Raw genomic sequence first — 22543 nt, 5'->3', positions numbered from 1 at the left:
CAGATGAAAAATAGAACAAAGGCACAAATGTCGGCTTACTTCTTGGCGACATTCAGCTGAGACATTTAAGAACAGAGCAATACTGACCATATTAGAACAATCTGCTGTGAAAACAACAATTAACCTTGATAGTGGGTTTGAAAAGACAATATCAGAATGCAGTATCTGGAGATACAGGAGTACAATACAAAGCTTAACATTGTCCAACTTTAAAAAAAGAAAAAAAGAAGCACAGCATTGTTTGAGCAGTTCACAGTGATCTCTTCTCAGATGAACTCCCCCCGGAAGGGGAGTGATTGGACGTTCTGCCGTTGCCAACGGCAGCGCAGCCTGGCCAGTGGCGTGTCCCGCAGGTTCTCGAACTCGGAGAAGCCCAGCTGGTTGAGGATGTCATAAACCCCGGCCCTGGCAGCCACCTAACGGAGCACACACAGAGAGAAACATGAACGGACTAGGAACCCAATCACCTCATAGATGCTCATTCATGTGTGTTATAATCATTTGCATATTCCAGGTTACATACAAACAAAAATATTCAATATTTGAGCTGCCAAAAAAAACTGTGACGACCAATTTTCTTTAAAAAAAAAACATATTTGAGGTAATATGGATTCTGTGACCCAACTCTCAAGAGTGAATCATGTGCTATTTCTGGGAAGCAGACATGGCAGGGTTCCTTCGAGGGGGTCACTGAGGAGCTGGAGCAGAGAGGCAGGCCAGCCGGGTCGGGTAAGTCACGGCCCACTGTGGCCGTCAAGAACCTGACAACTGATGGAACAACGGGCAACGTCTGGTCCAACCCAAAACAATATGCCTATACACAGCCCGACAGACACAGGCCTGCTGCCTGCATCGCAAAATTATAATTAAACACGCCATTAAAACTGCCACAGCTTGTCCTATTTACTCTGTTGGCTGTCCGTCCTCATATTCACACTTCCAGAACCAGGACCCCAGCATTCCTACCTGCAGGTTCCGGATTCGGGGGGAAGAACAGCAGATACTCCTGACGGCTAAACACAGACACCTCTGTCTCTGCTGCAATGACTCATCACTGTGTGAAACGGATGAGTTGTCTCTTATTTGGATTATGCACATCCTCAAGGCTGATCAAATGAAAAATGTGTTCCTGTCTGAAATGCTGAAAACGTACAGTATCTTTATACATTCCCGGCTCCGAATCAAAGCACCTCACAGACTGGCTGAACACCCAGCTGTGTACTAAATTGCTAGGCCCCTTGAAGTAGGTCAGTTGAGTAGTGAGTAATTTGGTGAACAACAGTTCCATCCAAAACGTACCTCCAGAGTTTACCTTTTCATCTCACCAGGTGGCCCCTAACTGTGGACTAAGTAGAAAAGGTTGGTGAAGGACATTTGAACATAATCAGGGATGAAACGGGATCCAAGAACGGCGTGTTACTGGAACAAGTTAAATATCAGTATTTCCATCACAAATGCATAGACAATGGCAACAATAATGTCTCGGGGCACAAGGGAATCTGGGAATTGTCGAGCCCTGAGGACATTCCCGGAATTCGCTGAAGGGGATCTGCTAATCAAAAAATGCTGGTGAAGAACTATTAGGCAACAATGGAGGGCATAATTGTTGTGTGGAAATAGGCTTTATTCCCCCCAAAACATTGATTATAGCCTCCGGGGCCAGCCATTTGAAAAGAAAGGGAACCGACCACAGTGTGGTCCCTTCTGTGACCTATACTCTGACCGTGCAAAATTGAAATGCTGCAACCCAGCTCATGTTGTGCGGTGAAACGCTCAGTAGCTCCCCAGGACTGTCTGCGTCAGCTTGTCTCCTCATTAGCCGGCACACAAGTTTTCTGTGCACTCACATATTGCACGACAATGCGATGCCTGGCGGTACCATGTCCTGTCATCGTGCGGGTGAATTAGATGTAGTTAGAGGATGAACACACAAGCATGACTCAGGTTCTATTGGCCAATACTGGACATACGGTGGCCCTAGACATACAGTGGCCCTAGACATACAGTGGCCCTAGCGGAGAAACCCAGCGCACAGCAGGGGGGGGGGGGGAGTGCAGCTGAGCGCTGACACAGGTATCCGCTGTGCAGCTGTCTAAATAGGAAATGTGTAAAGAACCCTAAGCGCTGATAAGCCGACCCAGACGGGGGCACGTCTGTTCCCAGGGAACACCGGCGTCCCGGGGTGGGGGGCTCAGTGAAAACGGTGTCGGAGGGGGGGGGGGGGGGGGTAGTCCCAGAGGCTCAGTCTAATACAGGAGTGAATGAGCATGCTCTCTCGAAGGTCAGTTTCGGGAGGTGCGGTGCCGCGGACCGAAAACCCCCCCGAAGACGTCGCACTTCGGCCTGCGCAGGCCTCTCGCTCCCTCGTCACATGGCTTGTCCCCTGAGGTTGCCTGGGTGTTTGCCGGCTGGCGCACGTGCATGTGTGTGTGTGTGTGTGCGATAGCTGGCGGACGTGTCTCTCATCAGGCGTCACACATGCCAATACTCATTAAGTGGCTCCAGCGAGAGAGTGCAGGGGACGGACGTTGGGACCGGGGCCTGGGATGGGGGGGGGGGGGGGCTGCGGTGGTCTTTCCCACAGTCGGCTATCTCAAAGGGCTCGCATACCAGGCCGCTACGGGGGGACAGGGGGGCCTCTGTAGCACACATCAAAACAGCTGGAATGACTGATCGGGCGCCCCTCCTGGCGGCATCCGAGGCATCCGCCGCACACAAGCCCGCTCATTGTGCCGCCGACCGCATCGCGGCGGGCCAAAACGGCCATCTCAATTCAAATGCCCTGTGATGTTTTTACTCTGATCCTGCAACATGCCCCCGAGGCGATGTAGGCTAATGACCGTACTGACAATATTTGTTCAGTGCGCATTGGTGACATTTTTTTGCTGTTAACATGCGAGCCTGCGCTATTACTTGGCTATCAGGCGCGGCCCCCACGCCCCCGGTACCGCCAGAACGCAGCTCAGACATTAAACCAAAACTGAACCCGGTTTGTGGGATAATAACAAGATACTGCAAGAACAAACGGTGACTCAGAACTCGGTGAGCCAATCGCTGACGCGGGCGTCGCGCCGGTATACAGTGTCTTCTCAGAACCCAGGACAAGCCGTGCCACACCATGGTGGCATGTTGTGTAATGGATCACCCCCCCACCACCACACACACACACACACATCCAATCAATAGGGATGTTAACTTGGCTGTGGGGTTTGTCACTAATGATTGTGCCGCGGTCACATGGACGGGGCTGATGATGGAAGCAGGGGAGGATGGCCTGACTGGAGCTGCTGGACCTGGTCAGACCTCGCAGAACATAGATGATCACCCTGGCAACTGTTCGGATAGCAGATTGCTCAATGTGTATCTTTGTAACAGGCCCGGGTATCTGCATATGGCAAAGCACCGTGCTGCATGATAGCGTTTCTCCAGAGTTTTTTTCTCTCCACAGGACATAACTGTGCTATTAGAATCACTCAGAACACACCACATACATGCTCTTCTCATAACAGGAAGGGTAGGCCCTAACCCTCCTCGCATATTTCTGCAACAACCGTTTTGATAGCTATTGTTCCGATCTATTTTGGAATTCAAAGTTTTCACAGTCAAAGGATCTTTTCAGATCAGTTTATTCCACTTCAGTAGGAGCAATGTGTAGAGGAGATATTCACTCAACGTGTTCTAACCATTCAAGCAATGGTTTTCTCCTGTCTGCCCAAAGCAAGTCGGATAAAGTGCATAGGTTAAACTGTATCCTTTATCTGACTCTCGCATACAAAAACATCAGACCTATTAGCATGACAAGTCATGACAAATCATGATCAGTCATGTTCTCCACTGAAAGAGGCTCAACTTGGATCACCAGTAGCTGTGATGGGTCCATGGGCTAAAAGTAGGTTTAGAAATGTATAAATCATGCTGGCACTTCACTGTGATTCATGACTGTCTCATCTACAGGTATTTCTTATCAACACCAACTATATAGAATGTATTTGCACATGTGGTGTGAGGTCACACACAGACACATGAGCACATACAAACACGCACACAAACAGGCTTACGGCACGCACACAATCAGGCATCTTTGATTGTTTTCAGTTCTCTTTTGTCACCGTTGAATTTCTGAAATGTGTTGCCCTGATTACAGTAGCATGAGCAAAATAAGTTAAGGGGCGGATGTGCTTGTGGTTCTCCCCAACCCAGGAACATTTAACAAACAGAATTCCTTTTAATAAAAGTTTCAGTGGAAAAAAAGAGCTGCATTTTGTATAGTTGTCAGAACATCCACTGTTGTTGTTAATGAGAAACATGACAATAAGCTGTTAGGTCCTGTTAGGTGGGGGGGGGGGGGGAGGGGTATTTGTTTGGAATGCTCATAAATTCCATGCTTGACTGTAGGAGCACAGCTGGCCAAACCAGCCCCAGCGATTAATGCACCAACAAAAACACAGAGCCCAGACGTTATGAAGTTCAATGTGTGAAGAACCAGGCCACAATAGAACTAGAATAAGCTCGTAAATTCCAGGGGGAAAATCCAAATGAAACTCTGGTAACGGTTCACAGCGCACAAACCGGAGAGCAGGAGCAGAAAGCCTCTGTCGCCCACACACTTCTGACAGCTGGCGAGTAGAACGCAAAATCAACCTTGCTTTGCACACGTTGCATTGTGGGTAATGGCATGTTTTGTACCTCCTTCTTGAGTTTACCAGTGAGTTAAAGTTAAAGAGAAGACAGCAGACAGACATGAGGCCCCACGGAGATGGGGTACAAATATGCTAAGTGTGCAATTCAAGGAGATTTTTTTTCAATCAGCAACTTTTGTTTCTTTAGTTTCTTTTGCTGAAGGCGTTTTTTTCTCTCCACCAAACCACAAATTTACAAGTATCTTCATGCCACTGCACACATTTAAATTGACATTTCCGTGAATATTTTAGTAACCATACAGCCCACAGGTGCGTCTTCACATTCGCATTGCTCCACTGGAATTTCCATGGTCAAATCAGGGGAAAGATTCACTGAGTCACTGTGTGAGGAGGCGGGGTGTGGGGGTTCTGGGGGATAGCAGGCAGAGTATCAGGTGGAGGCTGGAAGCTCGCCACACGCTTCCTCCCGGCATGAACAAAGTCAGACCATTAAAAAAAAAAAACATACCATTGCTATCCTGAGGTTTCAATGCAACGGTGACTACTGTAAGTGCACATGAGTCATCACCACTTGCAACCGCTAAAACCAGTGAGTAAGGTTCCTACTTGCCTAATATTTCAGGCGTGTACTTTGTAAAATTGAATTAAAACCATGGCATTGTTATTCAGACATTTCAGTGCAACGGTGATAAAGTGCACACAAAACAGCTTTAGCACTTGCACTTATCACGTGCACTAGCACGTGATAAAAGCAGTGAATCACATTTATACTTGCCTAGTTATTTCAGGCATGTACTGTATAAAACTATAACATTACTTCACGGTGAATTTTTCCGAACACAACGGATAATAGTTTCAATTCATTATAAAGGCAATTTAGTCAGAGTGTGCTCGTGAATGCTTCAGTGTGTGAGAGGGAGCCCGGCTACCTGGTGCATCCACAGAGTGAAGGAGCGCTGCCAGGAGTTCTTCTTCTCCAGGTGCAGGTAGGTGTTGAAGAGGATGAGGTACATGTAACGCTCCAGGTACTGGAGGCTCCTCAGCAGCAGGTGCTCCATATCCTTCTCCGTTTTACCACTTTTGATCTGGAAAACATGTAGAAGAGGACTCCATAAACCAGTTCAACAGAGCTATTCACATACCCATGCATGGAAGATCGTAATATGACACCTATGACTATTTCTGAGCGTCACACACATTTCACGCACCCTGTTAATGATGTGAGATAAGTACTGTAGATATCAACGTCTTAATGCAGACATATGGCTTAATGTCAACGTCTTAATGCAGACATATGGCTGCCAGCCCCGTGAGTCCAACGGCGGATTGACAGTACAATCCCTCCATAATTACTTATTTACAGCAATGCTGACTTGTTTGACATTTAATCTTCTTTGGCTCAGGCATTGTACAAACATTTGCTCTTTACAGACACGCATGTGTGTGTGTGTGTGTGTGTCACCACTGAAAAAAATAATAAGAATGTTGCACACTCAAATTTTTTCCTCTAACAGCAACAATACTGACATGACTGTTTATTAACATTGAATAGAATTGAAAGTTTCCCTGTTATACTCCTTTTCAATAAGTTAAATAGGTCTCTGAGGTCCCCAAAACATGTCTTTGAAAAGTTTTGCTGAAAATACCACTCAACGTCTCATTGGCCCCATTGACTTCCATAGTAGCCGAGTATGCGCCTGTAGAACAACTGTAGCAGCTCAATACTGAAACAATCAGGGAAATTGTAGTCTACATGTCTGTTCATGCAAGACAAACTGAGAATTAGCCCTTAAGTCCCAAATAGTGAACCTATCCTTTAAGCATTCCAGCATGCCTCTATACGACTGTTACAGTCCTGTTCTGGACGTGTCGTTTCTGTGTCTATAGCTTTAATGCAAATTAACTCCTGCTCCCCGCCCCCTCTCCGTCTGTTCCTCCAGAAGTTCATACAATGCAAATGCAGCATGTTTGTGAATGACTAGTTCATTTTTTTCCCCAACTTTTTGGGAAGTTCCGCCCACCCCAGTTACTGTTGCTATGGTCCACAAGCTTTGCAGCACGTTACTTAAATGTCCACTGAACAGCACATAGGACTACCTGATGATTCTCTCTCAAGGATTCCTGACAATATTGCTGTATGTTATTTGCCATGTGTCACTACTTTGTCCAAGAGAGCTCTACAGAAAGGCCTGCACTATTACACAAGGATACAGTATATCCATGAGATTCAGATTTCGAACGGAACAGGTGATAACATTGAGGCTAGGTGTTGGTGATCTATGCGGAAGGCACAAATGCCTCACAAACTCCAGATTGAAATTTATCGGGCCAAAATGGGGGAGTCTTAATGCACTTGTGAAGCAGGGTGAGTAAGTTAGTGGCATCCATTATTAGAAAATGGTTTGAGTGATGTGTTTAAAATGAAGATACATTTGTGAGAATGATTTGCTAACTACTAGCTATGGGCTAATTAGCTACTGTACATCAAGCAGCTAACGTTACTAGCTTCGTAGCTTTTTGTGTCAGCGCTGCTGTAAATTGAGGTGTGGAGGGAGGTGTGGAGTATCGTACAGCTTGTTTTCTTATAACATTATGGTAGGCTACAGCAGCCTGCAGGCCGGTTTTCTGTATGTTTTATTGGCATGGAGACGTTGGAAGTAGGGGTGCGCCCCCCCTTGTGGCCAAGTTTTTTTTTTTTGTGAAAAGAGAGAGAGAGAGAGAATCGGTGCTTCTGACTCATTTTTCCTGTAGCCTATATGGGCGTTCATAAAATGCGAGAAAATAATGAATGAAAATGTCTGCAGTCAGTAAATGGAACCAACATGAGCATACATGCAGTCTGAGAGACTACTAGCTGATGCAGCTGGATGCTATTGAGCTGATGACTATTAGCCCCAATCCCAATACTCCCCCTTAGCCCTAGCCCCTAGTTTTGGAGTGCCCTCGACTGGGTAGTGGCCCTTCAGAACAGAGCCACAAAAGATAGGGGTTGAAATCTTTAAGAAATGGGACCACAATCGCTACGTCTTCAATCAGAATTTTATTAGTTGTCTGATCTTCTGTGGAGTCCCTGGGATGTTACAGTATGATTACTATTATTATAGTGACAAATCTGACCACATTTCTGGACTTTTGATGCTACAAAGCTAGCCTACTTTCACAACACTTGCAATGCACTTACAATGCAAAATAGTTGTACAGAAATAAAGAAATACAGAAAGTACAGAATAGCTGTACAGAAACTTCACCAGAATGCAGGAAATTAAGTATTTGACCTAAAAACCCCCTGCTAGCTGTTGAGACACAGACATGGTCAGCACCCCCCTCAGAAAATAGCTCCAACGTCACTGTTTATTGGTGTAACATGTTAGAATAGTGTTGACTATAACGATTAGCTAGCTGTGATAGCATGTAGCTTCTAGATATGAGTAGTGAACTGAATTGGCTAGGAGCAAAATTTAATTTACTGTGTTTTAGGCTTTGAAAAATTTATCAAATGAGCTCCCTGTAGTCTCTCTGGATATCTCTGGTCATTATTGCACATTCCCCAAGTGCATCTAAGAACCATTTTCTTCAAACTAATGTCTAATCTATGAACACAAAATGCGGGACAAGCTTTGTTTGTGGGACATCATAGTCGCAAGGGATGTGGTCTTAAGAAATCAGGCAATCTTATTATTCGCGTGATTGACAGGCTGGAAAGGTCTATTCTAATGAGTCCTTTTCTGACATGAAAAGATGAGGCAAAGCTGAATGGCCTGTTGAATTACATGTCTTTTGATTTGGCTGCCCACAAAAAACTTGACTGGGTCTTTTTATTTCAGTGTGTGTGTGTGGAGACCCATGTACAACACAAGCACTGAGGACCTTTAAGCTTTTTTCTAACTTTGGACGCACAACTAACAAAAAAGGATGGATTAAAGAAAAATAAAAAACTGATGTTTTCCCCTTAAACCCTCCAGCACTCCTCCCAGTTGGGAAAGTCAGGGAAAATTAGCAATGACGTAAGAGCAAAGCCAAGGACAAACCACCCACTCTTGGGATGGAAATATGACATTTACAAACCCCACATTAATAATATGACATTTACAAACCCCACACGAGAAAACCCTGGTGACAGATGGTGCGTCGGCAACAATGTCATAGAAGAATCTTAGGACAGGTACTGGATTAGAATTAAGCAATTGACCACTCGAGGCAGTGGGTTACAGGGGATTTTACCACAGCTACGGGGCATTGTTAGGCCCGACGCGATAGCATAGCTGTTGTAAATTAGTATTTACAAAATCTTCCGCGATAGGCTATAGTTCTGAATTAAATGGTTGCCAGGCAACATAGGCTATCTCACCTATTTGGGTTGGCCTTGTTCACATAAACCATAAGGCATAATTCGGGTGGTTCACGTTTATTTGAAGATTTCCAGTTATGGTGCAGTTATTAAAACACTTCTCCAGAGCACTCTTAAAAGGCGTAAAAGGCGAGGTTGCTGCAAGTGGTTGCTACGCCTACTGCTTGATTTTATCAATGGCCTCGTAAATGAGATTGACAGTGCATTAATACTAATTGTTATGCGGTCGCAGCCGTGGGTTACAGAGTATTTTACCACGGCTGCTAGCCAATCAGAATCAAGTATCCCAACTCTCCGTTGTAGAATAGAATCTAGAATAGAGGTCAACAATTGCGTTTGGGATCAGGCATTGGTGGACGGGCCCAGAACATATAGCGAAGTCTAATTACAACACCCTGCAGAATGACAACAAATACCTTAACACTTCCACATAGCCTTCATCTAACACTAAATGATTCAAGGTATGGGGATAAGCACAGGACTGCTTATTCTACAAACTCAATTATTACATCCCCCGTAGAACTGTCTTTAACGCTTTGACGAAGGTTGCTAAATAATGGCCACCATGTATCACAAGATGGGGGGTTATTTTCTGGGAGCCGTTGTACACTGATGCAGACGGCCGTCACACAGAGTTGGCCTCCTTATAATCAGAATCCGACCCGAGGGAGCGAGGAAGTGAAGTACTCCTGCCTGCATGGGGCTGGAGGAGACCTGCTGGTACAGCACATTGCTGAGGAGAATGCACCGACCACGTTGGCGGGTTCCATGGCCATAGCCTGGTGGAGCAGGCGTGTGCACCAGCACTCCCAGCAAGTCCTCGCCTTACCCACTCACACAGCTCTGTCCAGTGAGTGGTCGGCCAGGCTCTGGACGCAGGACGTTCCCAGCCTCTCCCCTCTCCAGAAGCAGAGGGGGCCGAGCCCAGACAGTGGTGGGATCACCACACGGGGCAAACGGTTCACAAACACTATTCCCTCCTCCTCAACACACATCACACCCGTCACTACGCAAAAGAAGTTACACTTGATTATCACCTGTGAGTGAAGCTTTGATTTTCTAAATGCATTAGCATAGCAAATGCATCCCCAGCATCATTTCAAGACCAACACTTAGACAAGAAATTGCTCTTTAAGTGTAAAGTTGTGAAGCACAAACCCTAAAATTACCTTAAATACCATTTAAAAATTATCTTCCCAGGCTCTTTAGAAGAGCTTCAACGCTCCAAAAAAACAACAAGGCCACTCAAAATCCAGCTCATATATGAGTCAGAAGTAACTAACCCACTGTAATTTAGCAACCAGGTGACTGCAGACCACTGGAGGTATTCATTGACATCATTTACACGGCTCTTACCACCGAGCCACCTTGTTAATGGCGTCAGTTTGTAATAATTGGTTACTGACAGGCAGCTATCTGCTGACAAGGCTACTACAGGTTAGGGTGAGGGTTAGGGTTAGCGTTAGGGTTAGCGTTAGGGTTATAACTGGTCACTGGCAGGAAGCTATCTGCTGACAAGGCTTCTCTAGGATAGTGAGTCAATGTCAGAGACACAGCGTTTTGTGGGGCCTTGATTGCTTTGGGCCTTGAGGTCACCCTGGCACTGAGTCAGACATGCATGCTTCAGAGTGCTTTTGGTGGCAAGGTCTGCCTTGCAGCTGCACAGTAGAGAGGGGGTGTGAGTGGTGGAGGGTGTGTGTGTGTGTGGGGGGGGGGTGTTAGTCATCAGTGGCCAGCCATATCCTTGGTGAGCAGAAGTGTATTCTGCATAGCAACTGATATGTGGACCGCTGGAGGTCTAAACTCTGCAAAGTTGATGACTGCTCTACTCTCGACACAGGAATTTCTGCACTGCATCAAGAATGGTAAATGGACTGCACTTAAGTAGAGCTTTTATTCAAAGCGCTTTACAATGGCCTCTCATTCACCCACTCACACACACACACACATTCACACACCAATGGCGGCAGCTGCCACGCAAGGTGCTAGCCTGCTCATTGGGAGCAATTTAGGCTTCAGTGTCTCACCCAAGGACACTTCAACATGCGGATAGGAGGAGCCGGAATTTGAACCGCCGACCCTGCGGTCATTGGACGACCTGCTCTACCTCCTGAGTCCACAGCCGCCTGCTGAATAATTAAAGTATTTCGCATTCGTCGAGAAGTAGGTTGGCTGGCAGAAATAGAATGCACACACACTTTCGTAATATGTCCATCCCACAGTGGCCATGACGCAATAAAGAGGGAGTCGGTGGGGCTTGGTTTCTGTTTCCAAACTGGAAAGCAAAGTTGATTCCAGTTTTCCAAGCATCCGTAGCAGGGAAGGAACTGCAGACGTTCCTCTTTGAATTCCCAGGGGGCACGTGGCGGAATAAAGGAAGCGCTCACACACGCGCGCGCGCGCACACACACACACACACACACACACACACACACACACACACACACACACACACACACCTGCCTCACCTCATATTTTCCAATGCATAATCTTCCCTCTCTGGCAGCCGAGCACATTGGGGAACAGGTGGATGTTGTGAACCCTGATCACCCTGTGCACCCTGCACTCCCGGGGGGCTCCCAGGCCCGGTGCACACCCACCCAGCTGACTCTCTCTCTCTCTCTCTCTCTCTCTGTCTGAATACACTGAATACACACGGTGCCAACGCCTGGCAGCCATGTGTGCTCCGGAAACAGCCAGAGACCCCTACTCACAACATGCACACATGCTCACACTCTTTACACACAATAACATACACCCCCCACCTGCCCACCACACACACACACACACACACACACGGAAAGGTTACCCAGAGGAGCAGGCTTCACATGTCTGATACCTACTGCTGCGGCAGCTATTGTTCATGTTGCTCAAGCCCAAAAGTAACACACACACACACACACACACACACACACACACACACACACACACACACACACACACACACACACACACACACACACACACACACACACACACACACACACACACACACACACAGACACAGACACAGACACACACAGTATCCAGTTAACTCTTACTCTTACAAAGGGCAGTGCTGATTATCTTCAAAGCCGTGAACTGCAAAGTGATTTGTTTAGAAAATACAAAAAGATCTAGCAAACGTGACTTCCATATTTGACTCCCCCCGCCTCACGAGAGGACATCTGTAGAAAGACTTCATTTTTTCCAAACACCATGTGAATACCAGCCTTAAAAAAAGGACTTCAAATTCTATAACGAAAACCAGAGGTGGGCCGTTTACACCATCGGCCCCATCTGCGGATTATGTCATCTCATGAAAAATCTCCCTTAATGGCTAATTGAGTATAAACACAATGACCAGGATACAGACAATTAGAAGCAATCCGTCTTAGTCCAGGGTGCTGACCGATGTCGGGCGGGGCGGTGGCCAGTGGGGGCGATCTTAATGCTAGATGAGTGATGATGCGGTGGGTTGATTGTTATGGTGGTATGCCGACGTCCCAGGACCCCACCCACCAACCCACCCCCCCCACCAGCACCACTTCCATCAGAAAAACAACGTCAGGGAAGTGGAGCAGAAAAGCCAGATTCCTTCCATTCCACATATGAGGGAGATGAGCTGGGAGCCTCGTGAGGGCTTTATGGGGCATTTTCATAGTTTTATTGGGTTCTGTCAGACAGAGCGCCGCGTGGGCCCTGAGGGGAACAATCATACGCTCCTTCAATACCGTTTACAGTGCCGGGAAGACAAGCATGTGTAAGACGTCTTTATACATACATTCACAAGGCTGAAATTAATTGCTTTTCACACCGACGACATATCAGCATAAATATGTTCGCGCGGAAGGGAAATAAAGCCCAAGCCGCGCTTTGATCATCCAGGGAATGGTTTTCAACCCATCGGGAGGGATTTAAAGAGACAGTGGGAGCTGCGCTAGCCTTCCCATGCACCCCCCTAGACAACGGGCCAGGCCTTGTTCACTGTCAAAGGTGAAGGCCATAACTCTGTGAGGCTTTGAGCTGTGATGATGGAAGCCCTCCTCCCACCCCGCCCCGCCCCGCCCCCCAGCCCAGCCAGGCGCCGTGTGAGACTGGGGCCAGCCAAACATGAGCCACATTCCATCGTTGGGGATGCCGAAGGCCGCTTGGCTGGGTTGGGCCGGGCTGCCTGCGACGCTCCGCATGCGGTCAGCGTGGAAGTCCAGGGGGAAGGGGAGGGCGAACGGGGGGAGGGTTGCATTTTATCACAAACACTCAGGAGAGCCTTCCCGTGAGAGGCAGAAAGGCTACATCAAACCTCCTCCGTCTCCTCACAGCAGTGGTAGGGAAGCAGAGATCAACCAGGCAGTACAGTGCATACGGTTTCAGCAGGCTGGCGAGTGGGTGGTCTCACCTGGTTCGAGCGGTATGTGAAACCGTGGCTGTATATCAAAATATCTATGCGCTTGTAGCGTAGGTCTGCCCATGAATTCCCACATGGGATTATATGCTCTCATGTGTGCAGTGCCAATATAAACATGTTGATATTCAGACTTGCTTCTTTTAGATTCTACACACCCCAGTGCTTCTGTGACACGTAACCCTAACATATTCACCCTAACATGACTGCATAGAGTTTACCCTACTGTAGATGAGGAGGATAATCATTTCTATACACCAGATACAAGCGCTGCACGCTCTGGCTGTAACGGCCAAATTCATCCCAGGTCCTGCTGCCGTACCTCCGTGTCCGTGGAGGATCACAGCCCCGGAGGCTGAGCCGGTTGGTAAAACGACACGCATACCGCGCCGAGACGGATAAACAGAGGGTTATGTAGCGACGGAGAGAGCTACGCTGCGGGATGACGCACTCCCCCAGCCAGTGACACACTTCCTAGAGGGCCGGCGCTCTCTCACAGGGCCCGGGGGGACAGTACGGGCCGAGACCGAGCCGGGCCCAGCCTCTCCAGTAACACCTGCCAGACCTGCGCCTTCCCCTGACCCTCCGAGCCCACAACACAGCACCGTGGGCTGGGGAGACACGCTGTCTATGGCCCTCCTGCTGAGTCCCCCCACATCTCTCACACACACACACACACACACACACAAACACACACTGGCTGGTCTGGAAACTGGCACGGAATACCAGTGTGTGACTAATCATGCAAACAGTTCAAAATGAATGCCTTGTTAAATGTTCAGGAAGTAGTAGGTGTGGAGAAAGCATTTGGGCAGATGAATAGCTCATTTGTGAATTGATGACAAAGGTGAAATTTTATTAATTTGTTTTTGATTACTCAGTGCTGAACTGATTAACCCTAATTGAGTGCACTTTTTAAATTATTAAAACATTTTTCCATCCTGCTGTTTCAAATGGAATGTCCATCACTCCCAAAAAAACTAATGGAATATGCTCTTAGTCACTTGTTTAGAAAGGAGATGCCCTTGGATAAAAGCATCTGCTAAATGACTGTAATGTAATGTGATGTGTAATTTAATAATTCCACAAAATCCAATTAATTCTTGAGGTCCTTGAGAGAAGGCCCTCTTGGTCCTGCTCATTGGTGTCTTACAATGCCCCCCCCCCCCATCCACCTGGGTGACTCCCCAGTCGACTCCGTGGAGTCCTTACGCTTCCTGGGCACCATCATCTCCCAGGACCCATCTACCAAGTGTGAGCTGCTCACCAAGAAGGCACAGTAGAGGATGTACTTCCTGAGGCACGAAGGGACAGTAGAGGATGTACTTCCTGAGGCACGAAGGCACAGTAGAGGATGTACTTCCTGAAGCAAGAAGGCACAGTAGAGGATGTACTTCCTGAGGCACGAAGGCACAGTAGAGGATGTACTTCCTGAAGCAAGAAGGCACAGTAGAGGATGTACTTCCTGAAGCAAGAAGGCACAGTAGAGGATGTACTTCCTGAAGCAAGAAGGCACAGTAGAGGATGTACTTCCTGAGGCACCTGAGGAAGTTCAAGAGTCTATCCTCACCTCCTCCATCACCATCTGGTACAGAGGACCAGGCCAGACTGCAGCATGTCATCCGCTCTGCTGAGAGGATGATTGGCTGCAACCGGCCATCCCTCCAGGGCCCTGAGACGGGCAAGAAAATCCGCGGCCGATCCCTCCCACAAACCATTTGTATTTTGCACTGCCCTGTCTTGTTCTTGTACCTTGTATATTTGTTGTCTATTTATTGTTATGCAACAATCAAATCTGATTCTGATTCTACAGTATACACAATAAAACAACCAGCAGAGCCACTTTTTCATCATTCTGCTTTTCCACAGATTCCATTCCCAATCCATGAAACATGACTCATCTAAAAATGACTCATCTATTAATGTCCCATTTCGGATTCTACAGTACACACAATAAAATAAGCAGCGTAGACACTTTTTCATGGGTTTTCATTGTCAAAGATAGAAGTGCCTCACCGAAGCTTGCATTTGAAGATACATTTAATAATGCATCATTCTGCTTTTCCACAGATTCCATTCCAAATCCATAAAGCATGACTCATCTAAAAATGACTCATCTATAAAGGTTCTATTTAAAAAGAGGCAGCCAAACTTTGAGGGCAGTGCGCTCCCCTCAGTAATAAGACGAGGGATGGGTGGAGAGGTGTGCTCTATGGAGAGGTCTGTCTGCTTGACATATGGTGCCAATTACCAGCCGCTGGGCTGCTGAGGTAAAAAGGCCAATCCGAGTTCCTCCATATTAGCCCTTCCCACCCAGGTTCACACAAGCAGCCATTCATCAACCCCCCCACAGGATACCTCCCACCCCAAGCCCAACTCCAGCCCAGCCCTGACCCCAACTTCTGCCCAACCCTACTCCAGCTCCAACCCCAACTTCTGCCCCAACCCTACTCCAGCCCCAACCCCAACTTCTGACCAACCCTGCCCCAGCTCCAACCCTAACTCCTGCCCAACCCTGCCCCAGCTCCAACCCTAACTCCTGCCCAACCCTGCCCCAGCTCCAACCCTAACTCCTGCCCCACCCTGCCCCAGCTCCAACCCTAACTCCTGCCCAACCCTGCCCCAGCTCCAACCCTAACTCCTGCCCAACCCTGCCCCAGCTCCAACCCTAACTCCTGCCCAACCCTGCCCCAGCTCCAACCCTAACTCCTACCCCACCCTGCCCCAGCTCCAACCCTAACTCCTGCCCAACCCTGTCCCAGCTCCAACCCTAACTCCTGCCCAACCCTGCCCCAGCTCCAACCCTAACTCCTGCCCAACCCTGCCCCAGCTCCAACCCTAACTCCTGCCCAACCCTGCCCAAGCTCCAACCCTAACTCCTGCCCAACCCTGCCCCAGCTCCAACCCTAACTCCTGCCCCACCCTGCCCCAGCCTACCCTACCCTATATTCCAGCCCAGCCCGTCTGCTGTGGAGAAGCAGACTAGGGCAGACTTCTTTATTTGGATAAAGAGACACGTCTCTAAACTGTGGTGCCACTTCTTAAGAGGCTCCTTCCTACGTATATTCAGAATGTTTATGTACAACCCAACGGAACAGAGAGCAGGACAGAGAGAGAGAGAGAGAGAGAGAGAGGGAGGGAGGGAGGGAGAGAGGGAGAGGGAGAGGGAGAGAGAAGATATATAAAGAAAAAAAGAGAGCACTGCCTGCAAAAATGTATGAACAGGAAACACAGTAAACATGTTGACCCCCATGAGTGACGCATCAGCCCTTGTGGCAGTGAAGCAGTGGGGGCCTGTTTGAAAAGTTAGGATTCATTTGCAGTGTTATTCTGCTGATCATATTGCGATCAGATGGATGGGTACAAGCACTCCTACCTGAACACATAATCACCAGGCTACTGGGAATACATAGACCATTCATTAGACAAGAGAAAGGTACAACACCTTTTTACATGATCCAAAGTTCTGTTGGCATCCTAATGTTAACGGGTGAGTCTGAAACACCATGTTGCTAAGTTGAATACAGTGCCACCAGCTTTATTGGCAGTGCTCAGGTATGTACGTATGACATAAATGACCTACAGTAGCCATACACTATCACTAGTCAAATATATAGCCTAATATATCCAACATTATGGAACTGCCTAAACTAGAACCATCTTATCTATCGTGTGAATTACGACTATACCTACAGTATCTAATAATACACAAGTACCCACAAGGCACCAAACCTCTCCACTAACTAATGAGAATCCTAACAAGACACAGACGCGCAACACAGCTGTCGCCTCTCTGCTGCCTTCCGCTCCCGTGTTGCTCAGAAAGTGGTCCTCACAGGAGCTCTCACAGACCTCGTTTGCTTGTTTGTGGATACGCACGTGCCACAGTGGGGGTTCGTTTCACAATCACATGGCAAACACGTGCCGAGAGCAATGGTGATTTAAATGGAGAAGCTCAAATGGCATCGCTAGGAGGGAAAGGGAACATTTGGAGCAAAGCGAGTCCCTTTAATTTCCTGTCCATGGGTGAACATGAGTGTAGTATGACAGTCCTCCGTTGCCACCGCTTCTCAATAAAGCCGGCTCTATTGTACAAGCTGAAGTGGGTACACATTCAGCCACAGCGCTCCCCTCCACCCTCACCGCCAGCCCAGGCCAGACTCCCCTACCCTGAAGCTCTAGTGAGGGTCCGCTAGTTAAAAAAAAAAGACATGCAGTATTTCATAGGAAACACAACTCTGAAGAATTCCACCTTTCGAATTCCACACTTGAAGAGTTCAACTGGGGGAACAAATGAAAAAAGGGCATAATTATCCCCCCCCCCCCCCTGGGAGGTTTGATCCGGGGTAAAGGATCAGATGTGAGGTGCGAGCGAAGGCCCAAGGTCAGGTTTTGGGGGGGGGGGGGGGGGGGGCAAGGGTGGAAATCAATGCGTGCAATGTCTGTGCAGCTGTTGGAATTGACAGGCCCCCATTCTGTGGTGCATGCAAGTGTCAGGTCCAGCAGCCCAAGCTAATAAGACCCTCAATTGTTTCTCCTCAGAAGTAATGAAATCCCACACCCCTCACTGTGTCACTTTATTATAGCCTGGACTCAGGCCAGCGTTTCCCTTCTGGCAAGGTCACTCACATCGCCGTGACTCCGCCCCCCCCCCCGCCTTCCCTTTCTCCCAACATTCTACCACCTCCATTGTGTTCACTCACTTTTTGCCGTTTCTTCACTGTGACAGACAAGTACATTGTGATATACAGTCAAACTATACAGAGGAGGAGAAACTAAATCTCCTAAAAACGATCCAAGCCTTGAGTTAGTCCAGCAGAGAGCTACAGTATTGACTGAGAGCTTCACTGAATGAAGAGTTAGGGAACAATGCATAAGTCTTCATTCCTGCGTACAGGTTTTAACTTCTGCACACTATTTAATTTATGACAGTTATACTGGACATGAGCAGTTAAGTAGTTCCATCCACAAGGCCTAAGCACAGTGTTGGGAGGATCGGGAGACACAGATCAGAGAGCCAGACAGGCGAGCGGGGTGAGTAGTGAAGCCATAATCCCTCACAGACAGGCAAGGAGTGTGGGCTCCCCTGACTACAGACAGCCCCTGAAATACAGAGATGTCTGGGGGTGGAGAAACGCAGACACACACACACAAACACACACGAACACAAATATAACCACATTCATACAGAACGCACGCACACGCACACACACACACACACAAACAAACAAACATAACCACATTCATACAGAATGCAAACACACACACACAGGCACATATACAAACACACACACACACACACAGACGCAGGCACACACTGGCCAGTTTTTTCACCGCCATTTCTTGCGAAGCCCGGCCAAGCGGCCCGGCTGCCCAGCAGAGCAGTAGCGGCAGCAGCATCAGAACTATATATCATCTGGCCTCAAGCTGCAGGCCTGATCTTTATGGATCATGGTGGTGCCCGTAGCGCAGAGGCTGTGGGCCGGCCAGATCGGAGGAGGGGGATGGAGATGCCTTTACGTTAATGGCTTCTACAGATTCCATCCCCCCCACCCCTCTCTCTCTCTCTCTCTCCCTCTCTCTCCCTCTCTCCCCCCCCTCTCTCTCTCTCTCCCTCTTTTTCCAGTCGCCGTGCGGATGATCACAAAGACAGGAGGGGCCGAGATCAGCAGCGTCAGCGGAGATAGAAACGCGCCTGGATTCTGCATGAGTCCATCAGGCCAGGAAAAGAATGTATACACACAGAAAAATACTGCAGTTTTGGTGTTTTGAACGTGCAGGAGCTGTAACTGCCTCCACCCCAACGAGCGACCGCTGGGCGAGAGGCAATGTTTGCAGTGGCGCGTGTCCGTCCCTCCGTCTGTCCATTTGGTTTGTTTGTTAGCAGGATTACGCAAGAACTACCAGACCGATTTTCATGAAACTCGGCATGGGAAGGTTAGAGACACGTGGTTTGGACTGGCATCAATCTCTCAACCTAACGGATGCAGCAATACCAAACATGTCCTGCTCGCGCAGAGCCACCAAATCCATTCTGTGCTCGCCGAGCACTATTTCTAGTTCTGTAAATGCAACGCTCCCTAAACTCAGCTCAAAATAATAATAAAAATGAGCTCACAGTAATGCATTTTATTAGCTTGGCGCCTTTCAAGACACTCAAGGTCGCCTTCACACACGAGAAAAAGAATCAAGTCAGATCAAATCTGGATATTATTACAAAGGTATGTTGTGTACAGCGCAAGTTACATAATAAGCGCTGGTTTTCAGGAGACCAGAGAATCCCCCGAGGCCCATCGGCTCAGTCTGCACACGTTTCCCCGGTTAGCACATAGAGACCTACCAGGAGGCTGCATGCCCATGTATGTGGCAGCAGCGTGGACCGACCGGCTCCCGCTGTGAATCTAGGCTATTAGACGACACGCGGCTCCGCCAACAGAGCCAGCGACGTGGTCAGCGTATGACCAGCCACCCGGCACATGGGAGGCTTAGTCACACTCAACAATGCAGAGCTGTGCTATAGGTGTTAATTAAATTCCTGGCTAAACTGCGGAGCACAAGCTAGCCAACCGAGGCTAGCCCCGTTATGTCCACACACCTCTAAAGACCGTTAAACTGTCAGCGTTTCCGCTGGTAAGGTTTTGCCGTGGCACCGCCATTTGATCCAAAAAACAATAATACAAATTGGGCTATATATAAGTCTTACATTAAACATCTTAAACTGAAATATTTCTGCCTAAATGCACTTTCAAAACCACTGTCGCGCCCACATTAGGACTATTTATTTTCAATAAGACTCTCAAGAGCCTATAGGCCGCGCGCTCTGTGCCGCTTCATAGCCTACTGCTCCTTTCTGAGGTGATCGGAACACTCGGCGCGTGAAGGGATTTTTTCTTCAGTGAGCGGAATTATGTTACAACGAAAGATAGGTAGGCTATTGACGCTCAAATATTACCATAGTGTTAACCAGTGTTTGAATTGGGCCAAACACTGGTGCTGGCACCTACAGTAGGCCTACTCCTCAAAATGCCTAGCCTACTGTCTAAAATACATTTTTGTTAGTAATCTAAGTGCAGTTATAGCTAGGCCTACAGTTAGACGTGCCGACAGCTCCTGCCCATCTCAAGCACGTTGGTAAAGCCTTTGGTTTAATTCCCTGATGACAACTAGCGGATCCTAAAACCTAATATATCAATACAATTTTCCAGATGGACATACGACGATAGGCACAGAGTTGAGGCACAGGTGAGAGAGAAGAGGAGAGAGAGGTTGTTGAGAGGAGCGCAAGAGAGGAGAGAGGAGAAGGAAGGGGACAGGAGAGAGGAACAAGGGAGGAAGAAGGGCGGTCTCCGATCCCCGCTTTGGGTTTCAAATCGGTCTCTTTTTTTCACACACCACCACACCAAGAGATCAGTTCCACAGGAAACACTGCCGCTAAACGTTACGAAGAGGGAATACAGCGTTGGCTGTAATTACTCCTAAAGTAACCTACTGTAATGTAACACAAGCCAGATTAAGGTCACAGCTGACAATTAGAATCACACAAGTGACGCTGTTTGGTTTCAAAGATCACTGGGAAATACAGTCCAAAAACACACCTGCAATAACCCTAGGTGTCGCCAAAAATAACTATACTGAAAAGTTCAAGATCACCACTCACAATATGTCATTCATGCTTCAGTAAATTCTGCTAATGTATGATGTCTGGGGCCTGCTTGGAGCAGTTTGGGGACAGCTGCACATCCAAATAAGTCTGTAGAAGAGTGTTCTGTGTTGCTGTTGAATATTTTCCTTTTTTTTATTTATTATAAAACTATAGTGTCGACCCAATATTACATTTTTGCTCTAGCAGAGTCAAAGATTGGGCTACAAGGCATGATTTTCACAGGTCCTCATCGACTGATCCCTCTCGATTTATCATAGCAATAGAAATATTGACATGGCCTGGTCCTTGCTAGCTGTTGCTGGTCGTCTGGTGGGCTGTCTTTGAGGAGGTGGATATGGCGTCGTTAACACAGGTTTCATCTGTTGGGGTTCAACTGTCCACACGTATGAAACACAGCCTCCAGACTGGGACATGGTGAAAGCCTAATTCCTGAAGCAACTCGACCCGGTCACAACTTCTACGTGTCCCGGATGGTTGGCATTTAAGCCTCTGGGCTGACGGACTCAGGTTCTATTCCTATAGGCATTTGTTCAGCAGCCTCTGTTGCTGGCGTGGAACGAAGGGTTGAAGAATGGGGCTCCCGGCGACTTGCTGCTAATTTTACTTTTTGGGGAAATTAACCCCGGGACTTTCAGACTCCGTCAGACGGCCTGACCACAGCTACCTAAAGCATGCCTAAACACTCAGGCCCAGTCTGAAACACTGTTATTCCTGGTCTGTCCAGGCCCAGTCTGAAACACTGTTATTCCTGGTCTGTCCAGGCCCAGTCTGAAACACTGTTATTCCTAGTCAGTCCAGGCCCAGTCTGAAACACTGTTATTCCTGGTCAGTCCAGGCCCAGTCTGAAACACTGTTATTCCTGGTCTGTCCAGGCCCAGTCTGAAACACTGTTATTCCTGGTCTGTCCAGGCCCAGTCTGAAACACTTATTCCTAGTCAGTCCAGGCCCAGTCTGAAACACTGTTATTCCTGGTCAGTCCAGGCACAGGCAATGTGAGGTTTTAGTGTGGGAATGGCAGTGACTCTGTGTAGCGAGTACCCAGTGCAATCCAAAGAGCATTCCCTGGAGGGGGGGGGGCGCTGTCGTGAGGAGGGGGTGTCAGAAGACATGGTAGGCCAGGACAGGGGCCAGGCTAGGGCAAGGCGGGGCAGTTAGGGGATAGACTAGGCCAAACCTGCTCATAGAGATTTCAACAGTGATCAGCGACAAACCCTTAGTCCAGGCAGGCAGGCGTGGAGGGTGGAGAGGAATGCTCGCCAAGCAGGACATCATCATAACTGTGGTGTGTGTGTGCGTGCGTGCGTGCGTGTGTACGGGAACTGGTTTAGCCGGTAGGGTCACTCACACAGGCTGTGGTCAGTCGGTGGCTTCCATTTTCTTGTCCAAGCGCTTTTGTGTACAGCAGTGTGTACATTTCAAACTGCTCCACGGCTGTTCTGACAACATTATCCACAGTTCCGCACAATCTTTTTCCAAGAGCGAACACGAGCATTGATCAGAAAGCAATT

The 22543-nt window shown here is 48.1% G+C and overlaps 1 protein-coding gene across 1 annotated transcript in view; it reads right to left on the bottom strand.

Moving 5' to 3' along the window:
* Positions 1 to 266: 266 nt before the first annotated feature.
* The window catches only part of pald1a (phosphatase domain containing paladin 1a), a gene marked incomplete at its 3' end in the record, with an annotated part of 38677 nt that continues 16400 nt past the window's right edge, over positions 267 to 22543 (bottom strand). Inside the window, exons 18-19 of the mRNA XM_084456301.1 lie at positions 5570 to 5725; positions 267 to 416 (exon numbers count right to left, since the gene is read on the bottom strand). Of these exons, the coding sequence (XP_084312427.1) occupies positions 267 to 416; positions 5570 to 5725 (306 nt within the window). The remainder of the gene's footprint in view (positions 417 to 5569; positions 5726 to 22543) is intronic.

This window comes from Borostomias antarcticus (genome assembly GCF_949987555.1).
Source record: "Borostomias antarcticus genome assembly, chromosome: 22".
NCBI lineage: Eukaryota > Metazoa > Chordata > Actinopteri > Stomiiformes > Stomiidae > Borostomias > Borostomias antarcticus.
Note: the sequence above shows the minus strand (reverse complement) of the source record. Positions and strands in the feature narration are given on the sequence as shown.